This window comes from Rhinolophus ferrumequinum, chromosome 21 (assembly GCF_004115265.2).
Source record: "Rhinolophus ferrumequinum isolate MPI-CBG mRhiFer1 chromosome 21, mRhiFer1_v1.p, whole genome shotgun sequence".
Taxonomy (NCBI): domain Eukaryota; kingdom Metazoa; phylum Chordata; class Mammalia; order Chiroptera; family Rhinolophidae; genus Rhinolophus; species Rhinolophus ferrumequinum.
In genome coordinates this window covers 53,594,856-53,612,588 of record NC_046304.1, presented here as the reverse complement: position 1 = coordinate 53,612,588, position 17,733 = coordinate 53,594,856, and the positions used below count along the sequence as shown (strand labels likewise).

The window sequence follows — 17,733 nt, the reverse complement described above, 5'->3', positions numbered from 1 at the left end:
CTCCTTCAGGTCGGCCGTGACAGCACGAGCACTCCCTGGCCCGGCGCAGTGACCCGTGTCTCCTGAACTGAACACAGTGGTGGCAGAGACCATGGGGAGAGCCCCACGTTGCTTCTGCAAAAGTCCCGGGGTTGGGCTTCTACTGCCAACCATATCACATAATCCTGCCAAAAGCACGCCCCGAGGGCGAGCGGTCATAGCACAGAGTGCCTCAGAAGTAGTACATTCAACAGAATATGTAATAACATTAATATATATGCAGAGAAAAGGCTAGAGGGGTAAATAGTGGGTGGTAACATTATGAGCAGTTTTTATTTCTTGTATGTTTTCATCCACGACACACACATAATTTTAAAATCATTAGAAATAGCTATAAAATCTTCACACACACACGCACACAGTACCTCTGAAATGTTCCGAGGATTTGGCTGACATCGCTGTGAAACTCGTCTGCTGAACTGGCATTGGAGCAAAGGAGGTTGCACAACATGGACACGTCCGAGTTTGATAAGGAAAACTCAACTCTTTCCACCAACTGAAGCATAATTAGACCCATTCTCAATTTACTCTTCACGGGGAAGTCTTCAGGCAGAGGTTCCTCACTTCTTTCCAGAAATGGTGTCATTTGATTTTTCAAATAATCCCACAGGTCTTTTCTCACCTGACCCAGGAGAGAAGGAAGACACAAGTCCATGGAGCTAAATCCATCAGAGCTGCCCTTAGTCCCCATGTCAGCTGGGCAGAGGCCAAGCCCCAAGGGGCAAGGAAAGTTCTGTGGGGGGGTCACCCCACTAAACTCCACGCACCCCCTCTCCAGGCCTAGCTGCCTGAGCCTGCGGGATCTGCCACCCACAATGCCATCCAGAGACCCCGGTGTGGTGGTGGGTCTTTCAGGATGCGGCCCTGGATGCAGGGTTCAACTGCCTCTCAGAGTGGCCCCAGGTGTGTCCCAACACTGCCCAGGCCGTACCACAGTGCATGCAAGTGGAGACGTAATTAGGGAGCGTTCCACCCCTTCTTTCCATTCTGCCTAAGGGCCAGATGAGGGGTTGGGATCAGTGGTGGGGGCGGGGCCAAGTGGGGAGGTGGGACCAGTGGTGGGGGCGGGGCCAAGTGGGGAGGTGGGACCAGTGGTGGGGGCGGGGCCAGGTGGGGAGGTGGGACCAGTGGTGGGGGCGGGGCCAAGTGGGGAGGTGGGACCAGTGGTGGGGGCGGGGCCAGGTGGGGAGGTGGGACCAGTGGTGGCAGGAAGAAGAAAATGGGAGAACGGAGAAATACCAGGAGGCTCAGCAAGGAGAAAAGGAACCGAAGGTCCACCTGCCCCCACCTGCCCTCCCCTCCCCTGTCCACTGAGTCTAGGGGGTCATCTGGCCACTAGGAGGTGGGGTGATGCTGACTGCCCAGTCATAACAGATGGACGGGGCGGCCGGTGACCCCCCAAACCTGATACCTCCTTCTCCGTGTACTGCAGCTCGTTCCAGGGGTGAGCCTCTCCTTCATAGACCATGGGCACGCGAACGACAGCATAAAATTGTTGGAACTGGGCAAAGAAGTTCTTCAAATTGATGGCATCCCAGGTCCGCAGGATGCTGAACATGCTGTCCATCATGACGGTGGCAGCGATCTGCTTCCCTTTCACCACGTCCTTCCTTGTCTGATCCGTGAAATGATCCACCCATTTCCGAATGTATGAAGAGGACTTCCTGCAAATGATGTCATCATACTGGTGCCAGTCTAGGAGTGAGGGGAAGAGCAGTGTGATGCATCGCGGTCATCAACACCCACCCAACCTGGACACTCGGCCCTGGAAAGCTGCCATTGACAGGCAGGAAACACGTGAACGAGGCCCGGGTGGAGAGGAAAGAAGGATGGCAGAAGTGCAGTTGGTCAAAGGACTGCAGCTGGACTCCCTCCAGGCAAGTGCCCATCACAGGTAAACGCCATGAGGGCTGGCCCAGGGGCATCACGGCGCCCTACAGGAAGCAGGGCGAGACTGAGGGCACACGGTGCAGCGGGCCTGAAAACACCTGCAACGCCTCTTTCTCAAACTAGGCTCAGTAAACCCAGTATATGAACTTAGAAAATGACTGCCCGGAGGTTAAACACTTTACGCTGAAACTGGATCGCTCGCTAGTGACTGGGGCCTCTTTGGAAGGTACTTGGTGCCACTATCTTCCCCGCGAGGAGCCATGACGCCCACCCCATGAAGGGCAGTACAGGTGACACAGCAGACAGAGCCCCTGGTCTGGGGCCGACATCTTGCAGACGGTATGAGTATAGACCTAGAAAACCCAACTATAAAATAATTAGAAGACAAAGAGGTCACACAATGGCCAGAGGCAACATGAATACGTACAAACAGCCCTGAAAGGCAGAAAAAGGCACAAAGTAGGCGGTTCTGCACACACCTCCTGCCACTTGGGGCAGGAACTTTTCCATCTGTCGTCTTTCCTGGAAGTCCCCGCCCATCCCTGCCTGGTGATGATGTGGAATTCTTATTTGGGTGTCAACTCGGCCCCCAGCGCCTGTGGAAGCCTCTCCTGCTCTCTGCATCCCTCAGAGTGGCCTACAGGGCCTACATGGGGGACACAGTGGATGTCTCTCAGTTTTGCAAAAACGCCTTGGTCCTGCCAGAGAAAAGGTGAGGAGACAGCTGCTGGCTGGGACAGACTGACGGAAATTCACCCATTAAAGAGGCTCAGATTGAATGAAAGAAATGAACTGAAACAGATAACAGAAGTCCAGCAAAGCCGTGGTGTGGACACAAGAGACGAGCCTGAGAGCCCACGGCACAGTCGGGATGGAAGCAGACGGACTGGGCAGGAGCGAGGCAGGCATAGCAGAACTGGTCTCAGGCAAAACCTAACACAGGGCAAAAAGCATCCCCAGGGGCGGAGCGCCAGCCGCCCGCAGTCCTGCAAGCATCTGGGCAGCCCCAGGAGTCGCCAGGCTGGAGCCTGGAAACCCCTTCCTGCAGCTCTTGCTGCTGTGGCTCACGTTTCGCCAATGAGAGGTGCTGACAGACTTAGGAGGAGGAAGGACGGGGGAGCCATCTGTCTGTCCTGCTCCCTCTCACTCTGCTTTTTGGGGATCGTAACACCTACGTTTACTGAATTTCACATAGATGAACCACTACCACACTAAATGGAGCAAAGTACAAACGTTCTCTCAATCAACAAAATTCCAGCACTTTGCAGACACTCCTGCCAAATCAGCTGGAATGAGGTCAGCAGCTGGGGCACTTTTGCTCCGGGGCCCAGGCAGTGACCTCCTGATGCTGCACAGCCAGCAAAGGCCTTCCCGTCATCAGCCCTTCCGTCCGCTACCAGGACTCGACACCTGCAGCTTAAAACGCCTGATCCAACACAACTGACTGGGGCACCATCTCCCAAGATGCTCTGAAAGTCACCCTGCCAGCAGGGCATCTACACCCGACGACCCACAGGACAGGTCGCAAGTTAGTGCCCAGACCCAGGAGCTGACTGGAACACGTCTCTCAGGAGCTGACAGATCAATCTTCTTAAAAGAGGATTTTCATATTAAATAGGCTTTACATGATGGATACGTGCAACTTTGGAGTCCCCAAAATGGACGATCCATTCTTTCTGGGGACACATGGAATGCTTAGGACAGACCAGGCATTAGGCCACGCAGACCACAGACCAGGCAAGTTCCCCATGCGTGCACACACACACACAGATACACACACACGTGCACACGTACCACACACATGCACGTGCATGCACACACACCACAGACGTGCGCACATGCACACACAGACACGCATGCACGCACACACGCACATACATATACCACACACACTATATGCAGTGAGTGGAAAACAGAGCAAAGAAAAATGAAGATAAAGAAAAAAAACAGATATAAACACGAGGGACAAAAAGAGAAAATGGAGAATAACGTGACGGAAAGAAACCAGAAGAGTGGCAGCGGTGACACAGTGGAGCAGGGCTCAGACACCTGCAGGACTCTCCTGTGTTTCATTCCCAGTCGCCATCTGGAAACCTGGGAAGGGGGTCAGGTCCCCTTCTGCCCCCAACCTGCTCACCGCTGGCTGCGCCTCCCCATGGCCCGGCTCCCTTCCTTCCCAGCTGCTTATCTTCTGTTCTTTCCCGTCATCACAAATTCTGTCCCTTGTTTCCTAAGCAAAACTGACGAGACACTTGCTTCCAATCTCAGGTTTATTGTTCGCAGAGCCCAGGTGGGGGTGGGCCACCGCAGGGCAGAGGGAACCCACTTGGACGGAGGGGGCCTCTGCTCTGCAGACCAGGAATCTGGCACCTGCACATGGCAGCTTGGATGGGGCCCCGCCAGTGGCTCACCTCCCGAGCTCAGCAGTGAGGCTCTGATGTGCAGACAACGGTTGACGTGATCTTTATGTTGACGTTTGTAGATGAACTCGTACTCCAAAGAGTCCTTGCGACGCTGGACCACATACTTGTACGGGATGTGCTTATCCACGAGATCTCTGCGAAGGACGGCGCTGCCTTCCACAAGGGACCCGTGGGGACCTAAGTCCCTGGGGACAAACAGGGTACCAGCTGGTTAGCGGAAAACCCTCGGAAATGTTTGTTCTTCTCAAACACAGCACAGAGTGCAGACCAAGAGCTATAAATCGATGCTGACCAAGCAGGTGCTTCTCGAACGGCACAGTTCCCAAACAGAACCTACAGAAAGTGGGCCATGCTGAAATGTGACAAACAAGTAAGGACATTACAGGGAAGAGCTGTTTGAAATATGCATTTTCCTAAAGTCTAAGGACATCATCAGCTGGACAAAAATGATCGTTTCAATCGGTTTCAAAGACGGGACGTTCAGTGCGTTCCCGAAGGATGACGCCACGCCCTTGGACGTACTCACTTGGTGCAGTGCAGCTCGCAAACATTATGCTTCCACTCGGGCTCCCCGAGTGCTCTTCCCCCCCTGACAAACATCTTGTCGTGCTCAGGGTCGAATTTAAAATCTTTGGAAATGACTGCATGGAAGTACACCGTAATTCCTTCCCCGGGGCTCAGGGGGCTGCAGGAAAGCCACAAAGGAAACGACAGTTAGACCTAACTCTGCCTACCATCTGTGTACACTCACACACGCACACATAACGTACACGCACATGCACATGCACACACGATCCTTGTTTCTCGACTGCATTGACACACACCCAGCAAAAATGCAAGAAAGAGCGCCCACAACTTTGGACACACTGCCTGCTGTGGGGCTCCTCTGGTCTCAGCGTTTACAGTGGTGGGAAGGTGAGCACAGGGCAGGGACAATCTCTGCCCATCTCCAAGGGCTGGGCCATGGAGAGAGGAGGCTGGCTGGTACTCTGAATGTGACAGCCTCTCTCCTGAGTTCTGTAACGACCCCAGGGACCATGTGATTGAGCCCTCAATTCAAGCCAGCAATTGGAACAGGTAGCCCTCCCCCACCAACCTCCGGGTCGGTTCCCTCCCCCGGAAGAAAGTCAACAAGCAGGGCAGCCTGGGCATGGTGTGGGGTGGGGGCCGGCTGCCCCTTTTCTTCCCTGTGCACGCTGGCCGGGGTGCACCCTACCTCTCCTTAACTTCATGTGCGTCAGCTTTCTGGTTTCTTTGGTCCTTCTGATTTTTCACAGCAGCCACGTCACTTCTGTTACTCCCTTCTGGCTTCTTCGGGTCTTTTGGCTTGGATTTCTCTCCAGTAACGGCTGTCTTATCCTTGGTTTCATTTTCCTGGAACAAATAAGCAAACGCCAACCTCTAAGACAGGCCCCCAAGTTTGCCTGACAGTCGATGCTTCTCACAGCAGCCAGAGTGCTCGGAACCTTCCAGGGCCCTTCTGGTGCAGCCACCACAGCCTCCAAGGGCCCCTCTCCCCTCACCGCTCCTGGGGCACCCTGAGCAGCCAGCACCCTCCACCTCAAGGTCTCTGCACATGCCATTCCCTCTGCTGGGGACACGTCCCCAGGTCTCCACATGGCTGGCCTCTCACCCTCACAGGTCTCCTCCTTGGACAGGGCCATGTTCCCGCCCACCATGTCCGGCGCCCTCCAGTCCCTGACCCTTCTGTCTGCAGGACACGTCTCGTGGCCTGATTGTGCTTTGTCTTTCTCCCCTCCAGAGCGTGCGTACGTGAAGGCTGGAGCTGGGTCTTGTTTGTGGCTGTACCCCCGCACGTAACACGTATGTGGGGAATAACTGAATGACAGATGAGCTGGGGCCGAAAGGAGCCAACCGCTTCCTGGACACCTCACCTGCTGGTGCTCTGGAGCACTCACTGGCGACGGTTTTGATTTCTGAGTCTTATTTTTACCTTCTTTGTCAGCCCCTTTCCCTGGAGGAGCTGGCTCACCCGCAGCATCAATTGCCTGAAAGAAATAGAGACCCCAAAACATCAGGGCCAAGATGACAAAATGGACAGGGAGACGTTACTCAGTGGCGAAAGGGTCAGCATCTGCCACCAGCCCTGGGACAGAGGTCAGCTGCTCAGTGGCCCCTTCCACAGGCCCCTTTGCGGGAATAAGTCCCAGAGGACGCCTTTCCCAGGCAGGGAGGTGACGTCAGAACCGCACCGACAGCAAGGTGTCAAGGGCATGAGGGACCAACCCTGGTCGTCACTGTCCCATAACTCACCGCAGAGGTGGGGGCCATGGGCTGCAGCGCATTGCTGGTCTCAGAGTGGTCCCCGTTTGAGCCAGGCAGCAGGGATGCCTGGGCAGTGTCTTTCTTCCCAGGACCCCGGTCACTGGCAGAGGCAGCTGGGCCAGCCCCCTCCTGGCAGAGGCTACTGCCCTGGGAGGGGTCGAGGGTGTCGTGGTCCTTCCCTTCCGGGAGGGTAGCTCCAGGAGTCTGATCCTGGGGTGCTGGGCTGCCTCCCGTGGCTGCTTCTGCCCCTCCTGCAGTGTGGCCCTGCAGAGACCCTCTGCGGCCACCGCAGGGTGTCATGTCCGAGCCTGGGGGCTGGCTGGGCGGACCACCCTGCTGGGCTGGGCTGTGGGGCAGGGCTGGGTCCTGCAGCCCAGGGCTTCTGAGCGAATTCAGACTACAGGAAACGGAGGGGGACGGGATCAAGGAGTCTAGTCCTTCAGAAGTAGAAGCATTCCTCTTCTTTTTCTTTTTCTTCTTTTTGCTCTGGACAGAAAAAGAGACACTCATTTTACTTCTTAGGTTTACTCGGATCTCGCCACGTTTCCCTCCAAGTTCCTTTCAGTTGGTCAGAGAATGTCAAGCTCAGCTGGACCAAGATGCTGGACACCCGTTACACCTGCCACGTCTTTATCTTGGGAAGAATGAGACTGAGACACAACAGGAATGGGGGTGTTGGACGGAGCTGAGAGCCGAGTGGCTGAGCCACTGACGTCACGTGCAACCCCCCCCATCTGACGGGACATCCCTGTAAGGATGGCTTTCGGAAGTTGGAGAGCGTACGTGGGCTTCCATATGTCACACGCTTATACTGTGTGTGGTATGTACACGAGACTGCAGTAGAGGAAAGGATGAGTGACACGCTCCCGCCCGCATGCAGGTGCACTGAGCCTTGGCCAGGAGGACATGGCTCAAAGGCCAGAGCTCCCAACCTCAGAAGCCGAAATGGAACTTGTGAGAAGCAGGTAAGGCAGGACCGTCAGAGGACCCCACAGGGACTCGATGTCCTGCCTCGCGTGGGGACACTGCTCTGGAGTGAGGACCGATCGGTTCATTGTGAGTGGCCCATGAGCCCCCTGAAGCCCGGGGTGGACCCTGACCTTGCCACCTCGCCCCTGGGAGGTGAGTCACCTGGGAAAGGGGGCAGAAGAACGTGGGGTGCATCTGCACGTGGGGTGGGCTGCCTCGTTCTGGGTCAGCTCCTGGATTTCCTCCAAGAATCCCGACCAAACCTCCTGGGGACCTGCCCACAGTGACAAGCATGACACAGGGCTACCCTGGAGGAGGATTTCAGGGCTCGATAATCAACACCCCATGAACAGCATGACAGAAAGAAAGAGGCTTGAGAAAGGTCATGTAAGGTGGTAACACCTCCAACTTCCACAGGCAGACGATCTCTGAAGGTCATGCTAACACGCAGATGGTGACTCAGCATGTGGGGGCCCGAGATTCCTCATTTCCAAGGAGGAGCCACCAGTCCAGGCCCCACTGCGAGCAGCAGGACCAGTGCAGCTTCCCGCCTCTGATCTGGCTGGTCTGGGGGGGCCTGGGCACCAGCACCTCCGTTCACTTTCCTGATGGTCCCGACACACAGCTTCGGCCGAGGACCACGGTCGGACCAGCAGCAGGCTGCCCCTAAGACTGCACGGCGCGCAGCCCTTTGCACCATTTCTTCAGCATGAGGCGGCCTGAAATCAAGTTGCTTCAGCTCAACATTGATTTACCCAGGAATCTGGAACTCTGTGCTACGAACACGTAACAAGACACCAAGGCATGCTCCTCCCTCATGGAACTAATCACCTAATGGGGGAGGTGATTAAAAACAGAGGTGGCCCCTAGCCTGGAAGGCTTCCTGGAGGAGATGGCGCAGGTTGAGTCTGAAGGACGCTAAAGCCGGACAATTCAGCCAGACAGCTGGTCCTGTGCTGCCAGAAGACGTGAGCGGCCTCCGCGGCTTCCCTGCTCACCCAGAACGAGAGCTTAGCGTGATCCAAAGACTCCTGTGCCACTTGGCCCCCGCTCACTGCCTGGCAGCCTCGTCCCACCCTCGTCCTCCCCTGCCCTCAGGTATTAATCCTGTGTTTTGTTTTCTGTATTTAGGATGCTTTGTCAGTTTAGGGGCCTTGCAGACTCTCGAAGGACTGCCCTCCCAGGGCGGGTTAATTCCTAGAGATGGCAGACAACTAGGCAGGGAGCCTTTCACACACAAACCAAGCAACCCAGAGCCCAACCCACACCCTGCTTTCTCATCCCCCTGCTCCCCCGCCCCCCACACACACACACTAAACGTGCATTTGCTTGTTTCCTCTCCCTCCGGAAGGGAGGTGTGTCTGTCCTGTCCACGGCTGCACCCAGTGTCTAGAACAAGCCCTGGCCCACTGCAGGAGGCCAAACATTTGTGTCCCGTTAGGTCAATTCCTCTCCACTGAACTCGGCCTCCCCGCTGGAGGCCGGGAGGCTCACTTCCACCCACAGGTGGCTGGCAGGGCCACACCCCCAGCCCGACGGGGTCTGTGCTCAGGGTTAGACTTCTGATTCGCAATTTGTCTTTCTCCTCTTTACCTTGTTTTCTCTTTTTCCTATTCCTACTTTGTGCTTTCTGTAAGCTGCTTCAAGAGCTTTTAGAATAAGATTTGGATTTTGCACAGACAACGGACAGTTCTCAACATACATTTGTGGGGGACAAATGTGCGCCAGGCACCCTGCACACATCTGGTCAGGCCTGGCACACCCGGCAGGCAGGGCTCGGGGATGAAATCTCAAGTTCTTCCTTGACAAAAATCAAGTTTGACTATAGTTTATATATGTAAGTTTTATACACATGCATGCCTCATTACACGCACACGTGTTAAGACGGGATTGTGATGATGGCACTATATATCTTCTATTTTGAGATTTGGATCTCTGGTGTAAGCTCGGGACTTTTTGAAAGCTTTCTTGGGCTGCGCTTGCTGTACATTTACTCTGCAGACCAGTTTCAATGTTTCTATTTACCTCGGCCCAGTGTTGGCCCTGTGACAGGAAATCCACTTCTGGCTCCAACTTACATCTGTGTAACATGTGCAAAGGTTGCGATAACCGGCTTAACTGCACCTTCCGCCACACCAACGGACAAAGCCGAACTCAACAGAAAATTCCACTACAGGCCAAAGCAATTTACAACCTGGTTAGAAAATATAAAACTTGAAACCAAACAGACTCCACTCTGTAGTTTGCAGTAGTTTCCAGCATTCTCTGCGCAGCCAACCCTCCTCTTACTTTCATAAATCTTCCTTCTATATTACTACGTGACTCGTGCATTCTTTCACGGCCGGGGAGCGAGCAGACACAACACATACATCTGTATTCCTAATTAATGTGGTCTTTAATTTGGCCCATTCCATATATGGCTATTTCCCAAAAGGCAAAATGAACTACCACAGGAGTCAGAAATATGTGCACCAAAAGTCAACGCTGCTCCGGCTGGGAACGCAGCCACACAGTGGACTCAAGCTGAGGGCATGCAGCTGAAGGTGGACGGTGGGGAGTTGGTACCCACTTCGTGAATCCTACGTCTACGTTACAAACAGCTTGTATTGTGGGTTAGCATTTAATTAAGCGTTTGTTTTTTAAAATGAAGAGCTTAGTGACTGGGAAGAGACACGAGGGCATCTCTCGGGCTGGGACGTCTGTCTCTGGGTCGGGTGGGGGTTACGAAGCCGTGCATGGTTGGGCCCACAGCGGGCTCTGCCCTGAAGACTCTGCATTTTACTCGATGCAAATCATACGTCCACGCAAAAGCCACGCGAGGCCATGTCTGCACGCACGCACGGGCAGCTGGGGGCTGTTCCTATTCCTGCCCAAATGGAGAGAACTAACTAGAAAAAGGTGACAGTTTGCTAACTCTTGGATGTTTTTGGTCACAAGGTACCTCTGATTTTACAACGAGCATCAGTTTATTTTTCCCTCCAACAAAGCAAAGCCGGCCCCCACCTCCCACACGGAGACCCGGTCTGGGGGAGGCAGGCGCCACATTCACTCATGTTAAGTGCCAAGTGTGGGGCTGGGGACCCCAAAGAGGCACCTACTGCAGGGGGCAAGTTCACTGAGCGGAAACCCCAAGGCGGACACAGGACAGCTGGGGGAAGCCAGCGAAGCTGCCTGGGAAAAGCACAGAGGCTCACGAACGGAACGGGCCCTCTGGCTCTGCATACACCGCCCCAGGGTGGGCTGGCACAGCCCGTGCTTATTCGGGAAGGACGACTGGGCTGATGACAGCGTGTCCTTTCAGCCTGGCAGGTGACCAAACACTTCCTTCTAGCACACCAGCACTGCATCTCCCCAGCAGGTCAGCAGGGGCGGGGACCTGCGTAGCTCAGTCACCTTTCTAAGCTTCAGTTTCTCTTTTGTAAAACCGAGATTACACCTCCATAAACAGAAGGTCTGGCTTTGAAGAAACAACAGGAGAAAAGAGTCTGGGGCAGGAACCAGAAAGATCAGCTGACCTGCAGACACAACACACACCACGCTAGCCTGGTGACCACACATGGGTTGCTGCGGCACAGCGTACCTCAGTTTTCCCACCTATAAAATGACAGCGTCACATGGTCACCGTGAGGAATGTACACACAGAGCACGCCAAGCACCTTAGAAAGATGTCTGGCATACACACGGTGCCCGCAGTGCCGCAGTGCCTTCCCACACACAGCAGGGGCCACCTCGGCGGCTGTGCAGGGAGCTGCTGCACTCCCACTCCCCCCACTCTGGGAAACGGTCCCGACTGTCCCTGTTCTCAGCCATGCGGGTCAAGTAGGGTTACATCAACCACAGCTCCAGAATCACCCAATCACCCTGGACGCAGCGATTGGTTCAGGGATGGTCACATGACCCAAGCAGAGCCAATGAGATTTGAGGAATGCTTCCCCTAAGAAAGAGATGCTTCCTCTGTCTTCTGTAAGAGCCACCAAGGGAAGTGTTCTCTTGTCCCCTGAAAAGTAGCGGAAAGTAGATAACTAGAAGCCCTGATGTGACACATGGTGGAAGGGTGCAGAGTGTTGTAGTCAGCTGTTGAGAGGCCAAGGAGGAAACCGACATCAGGAAGGCAGGGCAAAGACACAGAGAGACCTGGGCTTGGCGAGTATCACCCAGTGCCTGGATCAAGCCTTGCCTGCGGCCAACTTCATGAGGAGTTCTGTTAAATGAGTGACAAACTCCCTTTATCATATTAATAAACCTGGGCTGAGTTTTCAGTTATTTGCAACCAAAAGATTTCTGGTGGTTAAAATAGTCAAACCTCAAATTAGGTTGTTTCCAACTTACAGAAGCCCAAAATGAGTCAAGATAATCAATACGCTTATAGCTCTGATCGATTAAGTCCGGCCACTTATCCTCAGGGCTCGAGACCACTGAATCAGGGCTGGTACGGGAGGACCCCCCCAGTGGCAGGTACCCAGCCCTCCCGGCACCTCTGACAGCAGCAGGGGACATCTGACCTCGTGAACACGTGCCAGCTGCCCTCCCCAGGAAACTGGGGTCAGTCTGCCCTCCAGAAGGAGGGGAGTGGTCAGTGGGAAAGAAACAAGGCAGCACACACCACAGCGAGAGCAGCGGGCCCTGAGGACATGGGCGGGCCTGGGAGGGGCGGCTGTGTAAAGACCACCATAAATACAGGAGGGACCCTTAGAGGGACAGTGAGCCAGTTCCCAGAAGACAACTGTCAGGGGAAAGGGTGACGGCCAGGATAACAGCTACCACGGGGACCCCAGACCACAAACCACCCCCCACCATCCCGCCAAGAGCCGACTGGTGGATTTCAGCACACCTTGGGCAGCAGTCACCAGCCCAAACCCTCTTTTTTAATAAAAACAAAACTCCACCCATCTGACAGGCTTTTCCTCAGAAGCAAAAGTACTTTCATTACACGTAGGAGCTAGTTTCATTCTTGATATCATTAGTGAGCGCTGCAATACTCCTGGTTCGTATAGAAAACGGACCAAGTCAGGGCGTGAACTTCCAGAAACCAGAGACTAAGTTCAGCGGCATCCAGCCACACCGCTGGTGTTTGGACCCGGGCCCATCACCTCAGGCGGCGCTGGGGACCCGTGTCTCAAGGGCTCTGGCCCTCATGGGGGACTGGCCTGTGGCCTGGGCAGCTTTCGGCAGGCACGTTACGCCACATCTCAAAGGAGACAGTTTCACAAGGAATGAAATGATGGACACAAGATTGTGGGCGCAGGGTGGGGGCAATAAAGAAGCCGCATAACGTACAATAAAAGCTGCAAGTTAATGCTAGCATGAACTCCTCAGTCCCAAGAGCTGGAACCCCCAGGCCTGGCTCTGACACAGACCAGCCCAGGAGGGAGGGGGGCGACGGAAGGGAGGAGAGCCCAGCCTGCCTGTGGGGGCGCTGGACGCCCCCAGGTACAGAGCAGAGCACGGTGGGAGGCCTCTCCTCCCACATTTACACAAACTACCTGCTCGGGGTCTGCAGAGGGCAATTCAGCCACCTCAACCGTGCTTGCGTCCTCTTTTCTTCTTTTGCTGGGAGGGTGATTAGCAGCCTCCAGCTCAGCAGATGTGCCGGCGACCGCGTCTACAAAAACCTCTGAAGCAACTCCCTGTTGAAACATGACCCCCTTCATTCAGACAAGGCAAGGGGACCAGCGGCACCCCTCCTGCAGAGCCCTCACGGAGCCCTAGCTCAGGCCCAGCCAGCTCCCCAGACCAGCAGGCAGAGGGTCCCGGATGCAGGGAACCCAAGAAAGGGCTCCTGCAGGCGGGAAGATAGCAGAGCAAAGCCGGGTAAGCGCCCCACAGCAGAACTGGTGCCTCGTAGGAGGTGGCACACTGACCCCGTGCAGAAGCCCAGGTCTTGGCTCTCTCGGGCCTCCACCCCAACACCTGGGCCACTGCTCCCAAACAGATGCAGCTGTGGTGACATCTCCAGGAGGCCGGGCAGCCCGGCACCTAAAGCAAGCCAGGCCAGGCTCTGGGGTCTCTTGGGGACGGGGCAGCGCCCACCCCCTAGGGATGATGCATCTAGGTGCCCCAGAGCTCGCACTGGCCAGGGGGCACCCATCTCCTCCTCCCATCAGTCCCCGCCTTTTTCTGAGGAAGACAGCAGTCCCCGAGGGACTTGCTAATGAGCCACCAAACAAGCGCGCCTAAGCAGGGAGACACCCGGCCAGCAGCAGTCGGGAGCGGAACTGAGACCCAGCTCCTGTGCTGTAGCTGCCATGGACACAAGGAGCGAGGTCTGTGAGGCCCTGGGCGCGGGGCCAGCCTCCACCTCATGTGGACAGGCCCAGGCCACGGGGACAGCTGGGCCTCCTGGGCACTGCCTTTGAGGCGGAACAGGAAAGGCCGTGAGCCTGTGCACCAAGTGCTGGGAGGGAGACAATCAGTATTTCTGCACTGGGCACTTGGAATGGTGCCCTGCCCGGAACCCGCCCCACTTAGGGCTAGGAATCCAGTCCAGCTGGCTCCTGTCACCTGGTGGCAGGAAGCTGAGAAAGGAAGGGACCACAGGTCAGTCTGCACCTTCAGCCCAACTCGCCCGCTGGGCTGCAGGGAGCTACTGCAGGGGAGAAGAAATCCATTAGCCGCTGGGAAAAGAGCAAGAACCAGCAAAGGCACCCAGCTCAGCAGCATCAAAGGGGCACCAAAGGCAAGGCCAGAAGGAGATGGTCAGCCCAGGCAACAGGCAGGACAAGAGCTCCTGGCACACGACCACTGGACGCAGGACCCCTCCCTCAGGAGCTGGGGAGAGGCTGGCCTCGTGGCCTGTGCCCGGTTCTGGATCCTTTTCCCCTGGGCCCCTGGTATGTCATCTCACCATCATTAGAACACCGTGGCCACACCACTTCCTGACCATGAGGTGGCATAGGGTCACTGTAGGGTCACGCTAGGGACTGGGGACAATCACCAAAGCCCGTGTGAGCTAACCACCCTGGACAACAACACTGCGTTCACTGGTGCGCCCCACTCCGGCCCCCTTTCCCGTGTGGGTATGTGCCCCTTTAGGCATTTTTTAAATTCCCTTCTCTGACATTATAGCTTTCTTAGACTGAGGTGGGAAATCACACGACATAAAACTAACCCCTGCGAGTGCTCACCTCAGTGACGCTCAGTGCACTCACAGTGCTGTGGTTCCCAACACTGTCACGGCCAGGCCCACTGAACAGACTCTCCACCCCTCCTACGCCCCTGGGGGAGCTCTGTGCACTCCCATCTTTCTTTGGACTCCCACTTATCTTGGGAGTTTTTCCACAATCTTGTTCCCACAGGAACCCCCTCCCTCCCAGCCTCTCACCCCAGGCTTCCCACAGGCCCGTGTATTGTTAGCCCCACCTGTGACCTTCCACCCCAGGTGGCAGCGGAGGTTTCAAAGGCCTTCCGCGTTTTCCAGGAACACCCTGGGTGGCTGCTTTCCACTCTTAGTGGGTTCCAAGGAAAATGCAAAAAGGCAGGTGCCTGGGTCACTCCTCAGGAGACCCCAGGCAGGTGGAAACAGACAAACACAATTCCTGGGGAACAAGATATCAGGAAGCACACCGGGCCCCCAGGTGGAGCCTTTAGATGAGGCCATGCAGGAGGGGGCAGGGTGCTAGGCTAAAACAGCACAGGCACCTCTGACTGACTCTGCACTCACTCGGTTCCCTTGAATTTTCCAGAATTCCAGGCAAGCGTATGTTCCTTTTGCTCATGCTCTGCAGTGATTCTATAGAGGTACGAGCCCTCGGAATGGCCTTCTCTGCAATTTGTACTGCTCTCACTCTACTGCACATTTTTTTAAGCCTTTTTATTCATGTATCTATCTCATTCTGCCATAACAATGATGCGAATGGCACCGCCCGGGAGGGACATTCAGGGGGATGCCAGCATTTGGACACAGAAGTCAGGCCGGGATGAGCCTCTTCACCAAACCTCCAGGTGCCTTTGGCACTTGTTTTCTTATAAAAACATCTTCAGAGAAGCTGAAGAGATGGAAAGGCACCTGCTAGCTGGGTGGTCCCATAGCCTCACCCTCACCTGACGGAGAACCTTGCCCCATCTCTGCAAACACTGACTGTAAGTCAATGCTTTAATTTGAGGGTTTAATATAACATCGTGCAGCTCTTTTACTTTCTTAGTGTTTGATTTCAGAGGTGGAATTTATATGGTCACTGGCCACTTTACATCTTCTCTATCGTAGATTACAATCTATCGTTGGCCCGTTTTTCTATTGGGTTGTTACCATTTTCTACTTGATTTCGAAGAGCTTTTGAGGCAACTCACTCTTTGCAAAAATATCTATATGCAAAGCCAACTATTCTCTATATAGTTTTCCTAAACTGTCTGCCCTTCATTTGTGCTTACCATATTCCATGAGGTTTTCAGTTCTTTTAAGGCTTTTTCAGGAGTCAAATATACTAATCTTTTGTATTTTTGTTTCCTTTGCTTTAATTACCAGAAAATCTTTCCCCATCCAAAGATCAGGTGAATATTTACGTATAATTTCTCCTGACTGTCCTTACACGCATCAGATTCCATTCCCGATTGTTCTGGTACATTGAGCATCCCCGGGATTCACTGGTAATGACTGAGGCTGTGGAACAGTTTTGTTTCACCTCATACAAACAAGTCCCACTCAAGACTTTTCTTTTTCACAATTTTCTTGCTTATTCTTGCCTAGCTCTTCTCCCAAAAGCGCCTAAATTTGTCAACGTAAACAAACAAACAAACCTAGTCCTGCTGGGCTCAATGTCATTTGCAGTCACACTGTCACGTACACTTCTTCATGGTGTGTTTCCTGACACTCATCTCAAGTGTACAGAAATTTCCTGTGTCCACAAGGCCCAGGCTCAGAGATGGCCATCGCCTCTGGACGTGTTATTCTCCAAGGGGAAGGACACACATACACACCCGCCACACACACATACACACTCTCACACACACACATCCCCTACAGTCACACACACACATGCACTCTCAAACACACATCCCCATCACACACACACACCCCACACCCATACTCACATACACACATATCCAATACACACCCTCTACACTCACACATGCACCCAACATATTCACACACACCCCACACACACCATACACATACTCAACCACACACATATACACACCCCACACACATTCTCACACATACACACAGTGGATCACAACTGTGGCACTTCCCACCGGGGCCCAGCCACTACTAGGAAGAGCTGAGGACCAGACAGGAAACCAGCCCCAGCACAGACACAGAGACAGCGGCCCTGATCAGCGTCAGGGAGGACACCCGAGCTGACCTGCCACTGGGGTCGGGACAGGCTGGACTTCAGCACAGGGCACTCCTCTCGCATCCTTCCCCCTGAACCTGTCCAGAGACCTCCCCGCCAAGCTTGGCCTGGGGCTCCACTGGTCCCTCACCCAGGAGACTCGGGTTCTGCCACTTGTGGGGAGCCATGACGCCCTGTCCCCAGAGCCTAGAGGCGTCTCGGAGCTGGCAGCGTCACCATCGGAGGTGGCAGACATCCACGGGGCAGAAGCACAGGCACCCAGCCCCAGCCCAGCCCCAGCTGCTAGGACACAGCATGCTAGGTGTGCTGGGAGGGAAGGGCAGGTGAAGGCCCCAGAAGGACGGGAACCCAGAGACCATGTCACAAAGCAGGCACAGCAAAAGAAGGGGCAGCTCTGCCCCGTCCAGCGTCAGGGATCAGTCAGGGATCAATGGGCCCGGGCAGCACTGCTGTGACAATGTCCCGGAGAGGATGCCGTGGGGACATGAGGGACCTCGTTCTGCTGCTGCGGAAACCACAGCGGGAAACAGCGTCTCAGCAGAGTGACAGCAGTGGTACAGTGAGCAGAGCCCACCCTACCAGGGACCCTCACTCACCTTGTAGGTGGACCAGGAGGCATTGTCTGAACAGAGCTCAGCAGGGTCGTCCTGCCCATCACGTGAGCCTGGGGGCAAGATGGAGCCGCCTTCCTCCTTCAGCTCCAGTCCACACTCCATTTCTCCCTCGGGGACCGATGTCACCTGGGGGCCGCCTTCCTCCTTCAGCTCCAGTCCACACTCCATTTCTCCCTCGGGGACCGATGTCACCCGGGAATTGCTCCCAGAATCTACAAAGGC

General features: G+C 54.9%; 1 protein-coding gene across 1 annotated transcript in view; it reads right to left on the bottom strand.

Moving 5' to 3' along the window:
- RNF213 (ring finger protein 213) overlaps positions 1 to 17,733 on the bottom strand; it is a 95,521-nt gene that overhangs the window by 68,545 nt on the left and 9,243 nt on the right. Inside the window, exons 3-11 of the mRNA XM_033090172.1 lie at positions 17,494 to 17,723; positions 13,091 to 13,234; positions 6,627 to 7,121; positions 6,248 to 6,361; positions 5,569 to 5,726; positions 4,879 to 5,037; positions 4,341 to 4,537; positions 1,451 to 1,734; positions 405 to 661 (exon numbers count right to left, since the gene is read on the bottom strand). Of these exons, the coding sequence (XP_032946063.1) occupies positions 405 to 661; positions 1,451 to 1,734; positions 4,341 to 4,537; positions 4,879 to 5,037; positions 5,569 to 5,726; positions 6,248 to 6,361; positions 6,627 to 7,121; positions 13,091 to 13,234; positions 17,494 to 17,723 (2,038 nt within the window). The remainder of the gene's footprint in view (positions 1 to 404; positions 662 to 1,450; positions 1,735 to 4,340; positions 4,538 to 4,878; positions 5,038 to 5,568; positions 5,727 to 6,247; positions 6,362 to 6,626; positions 7,122 to 13,090; positions 13,235 to 17,493; positions 17,724 to 17,733) is intronic.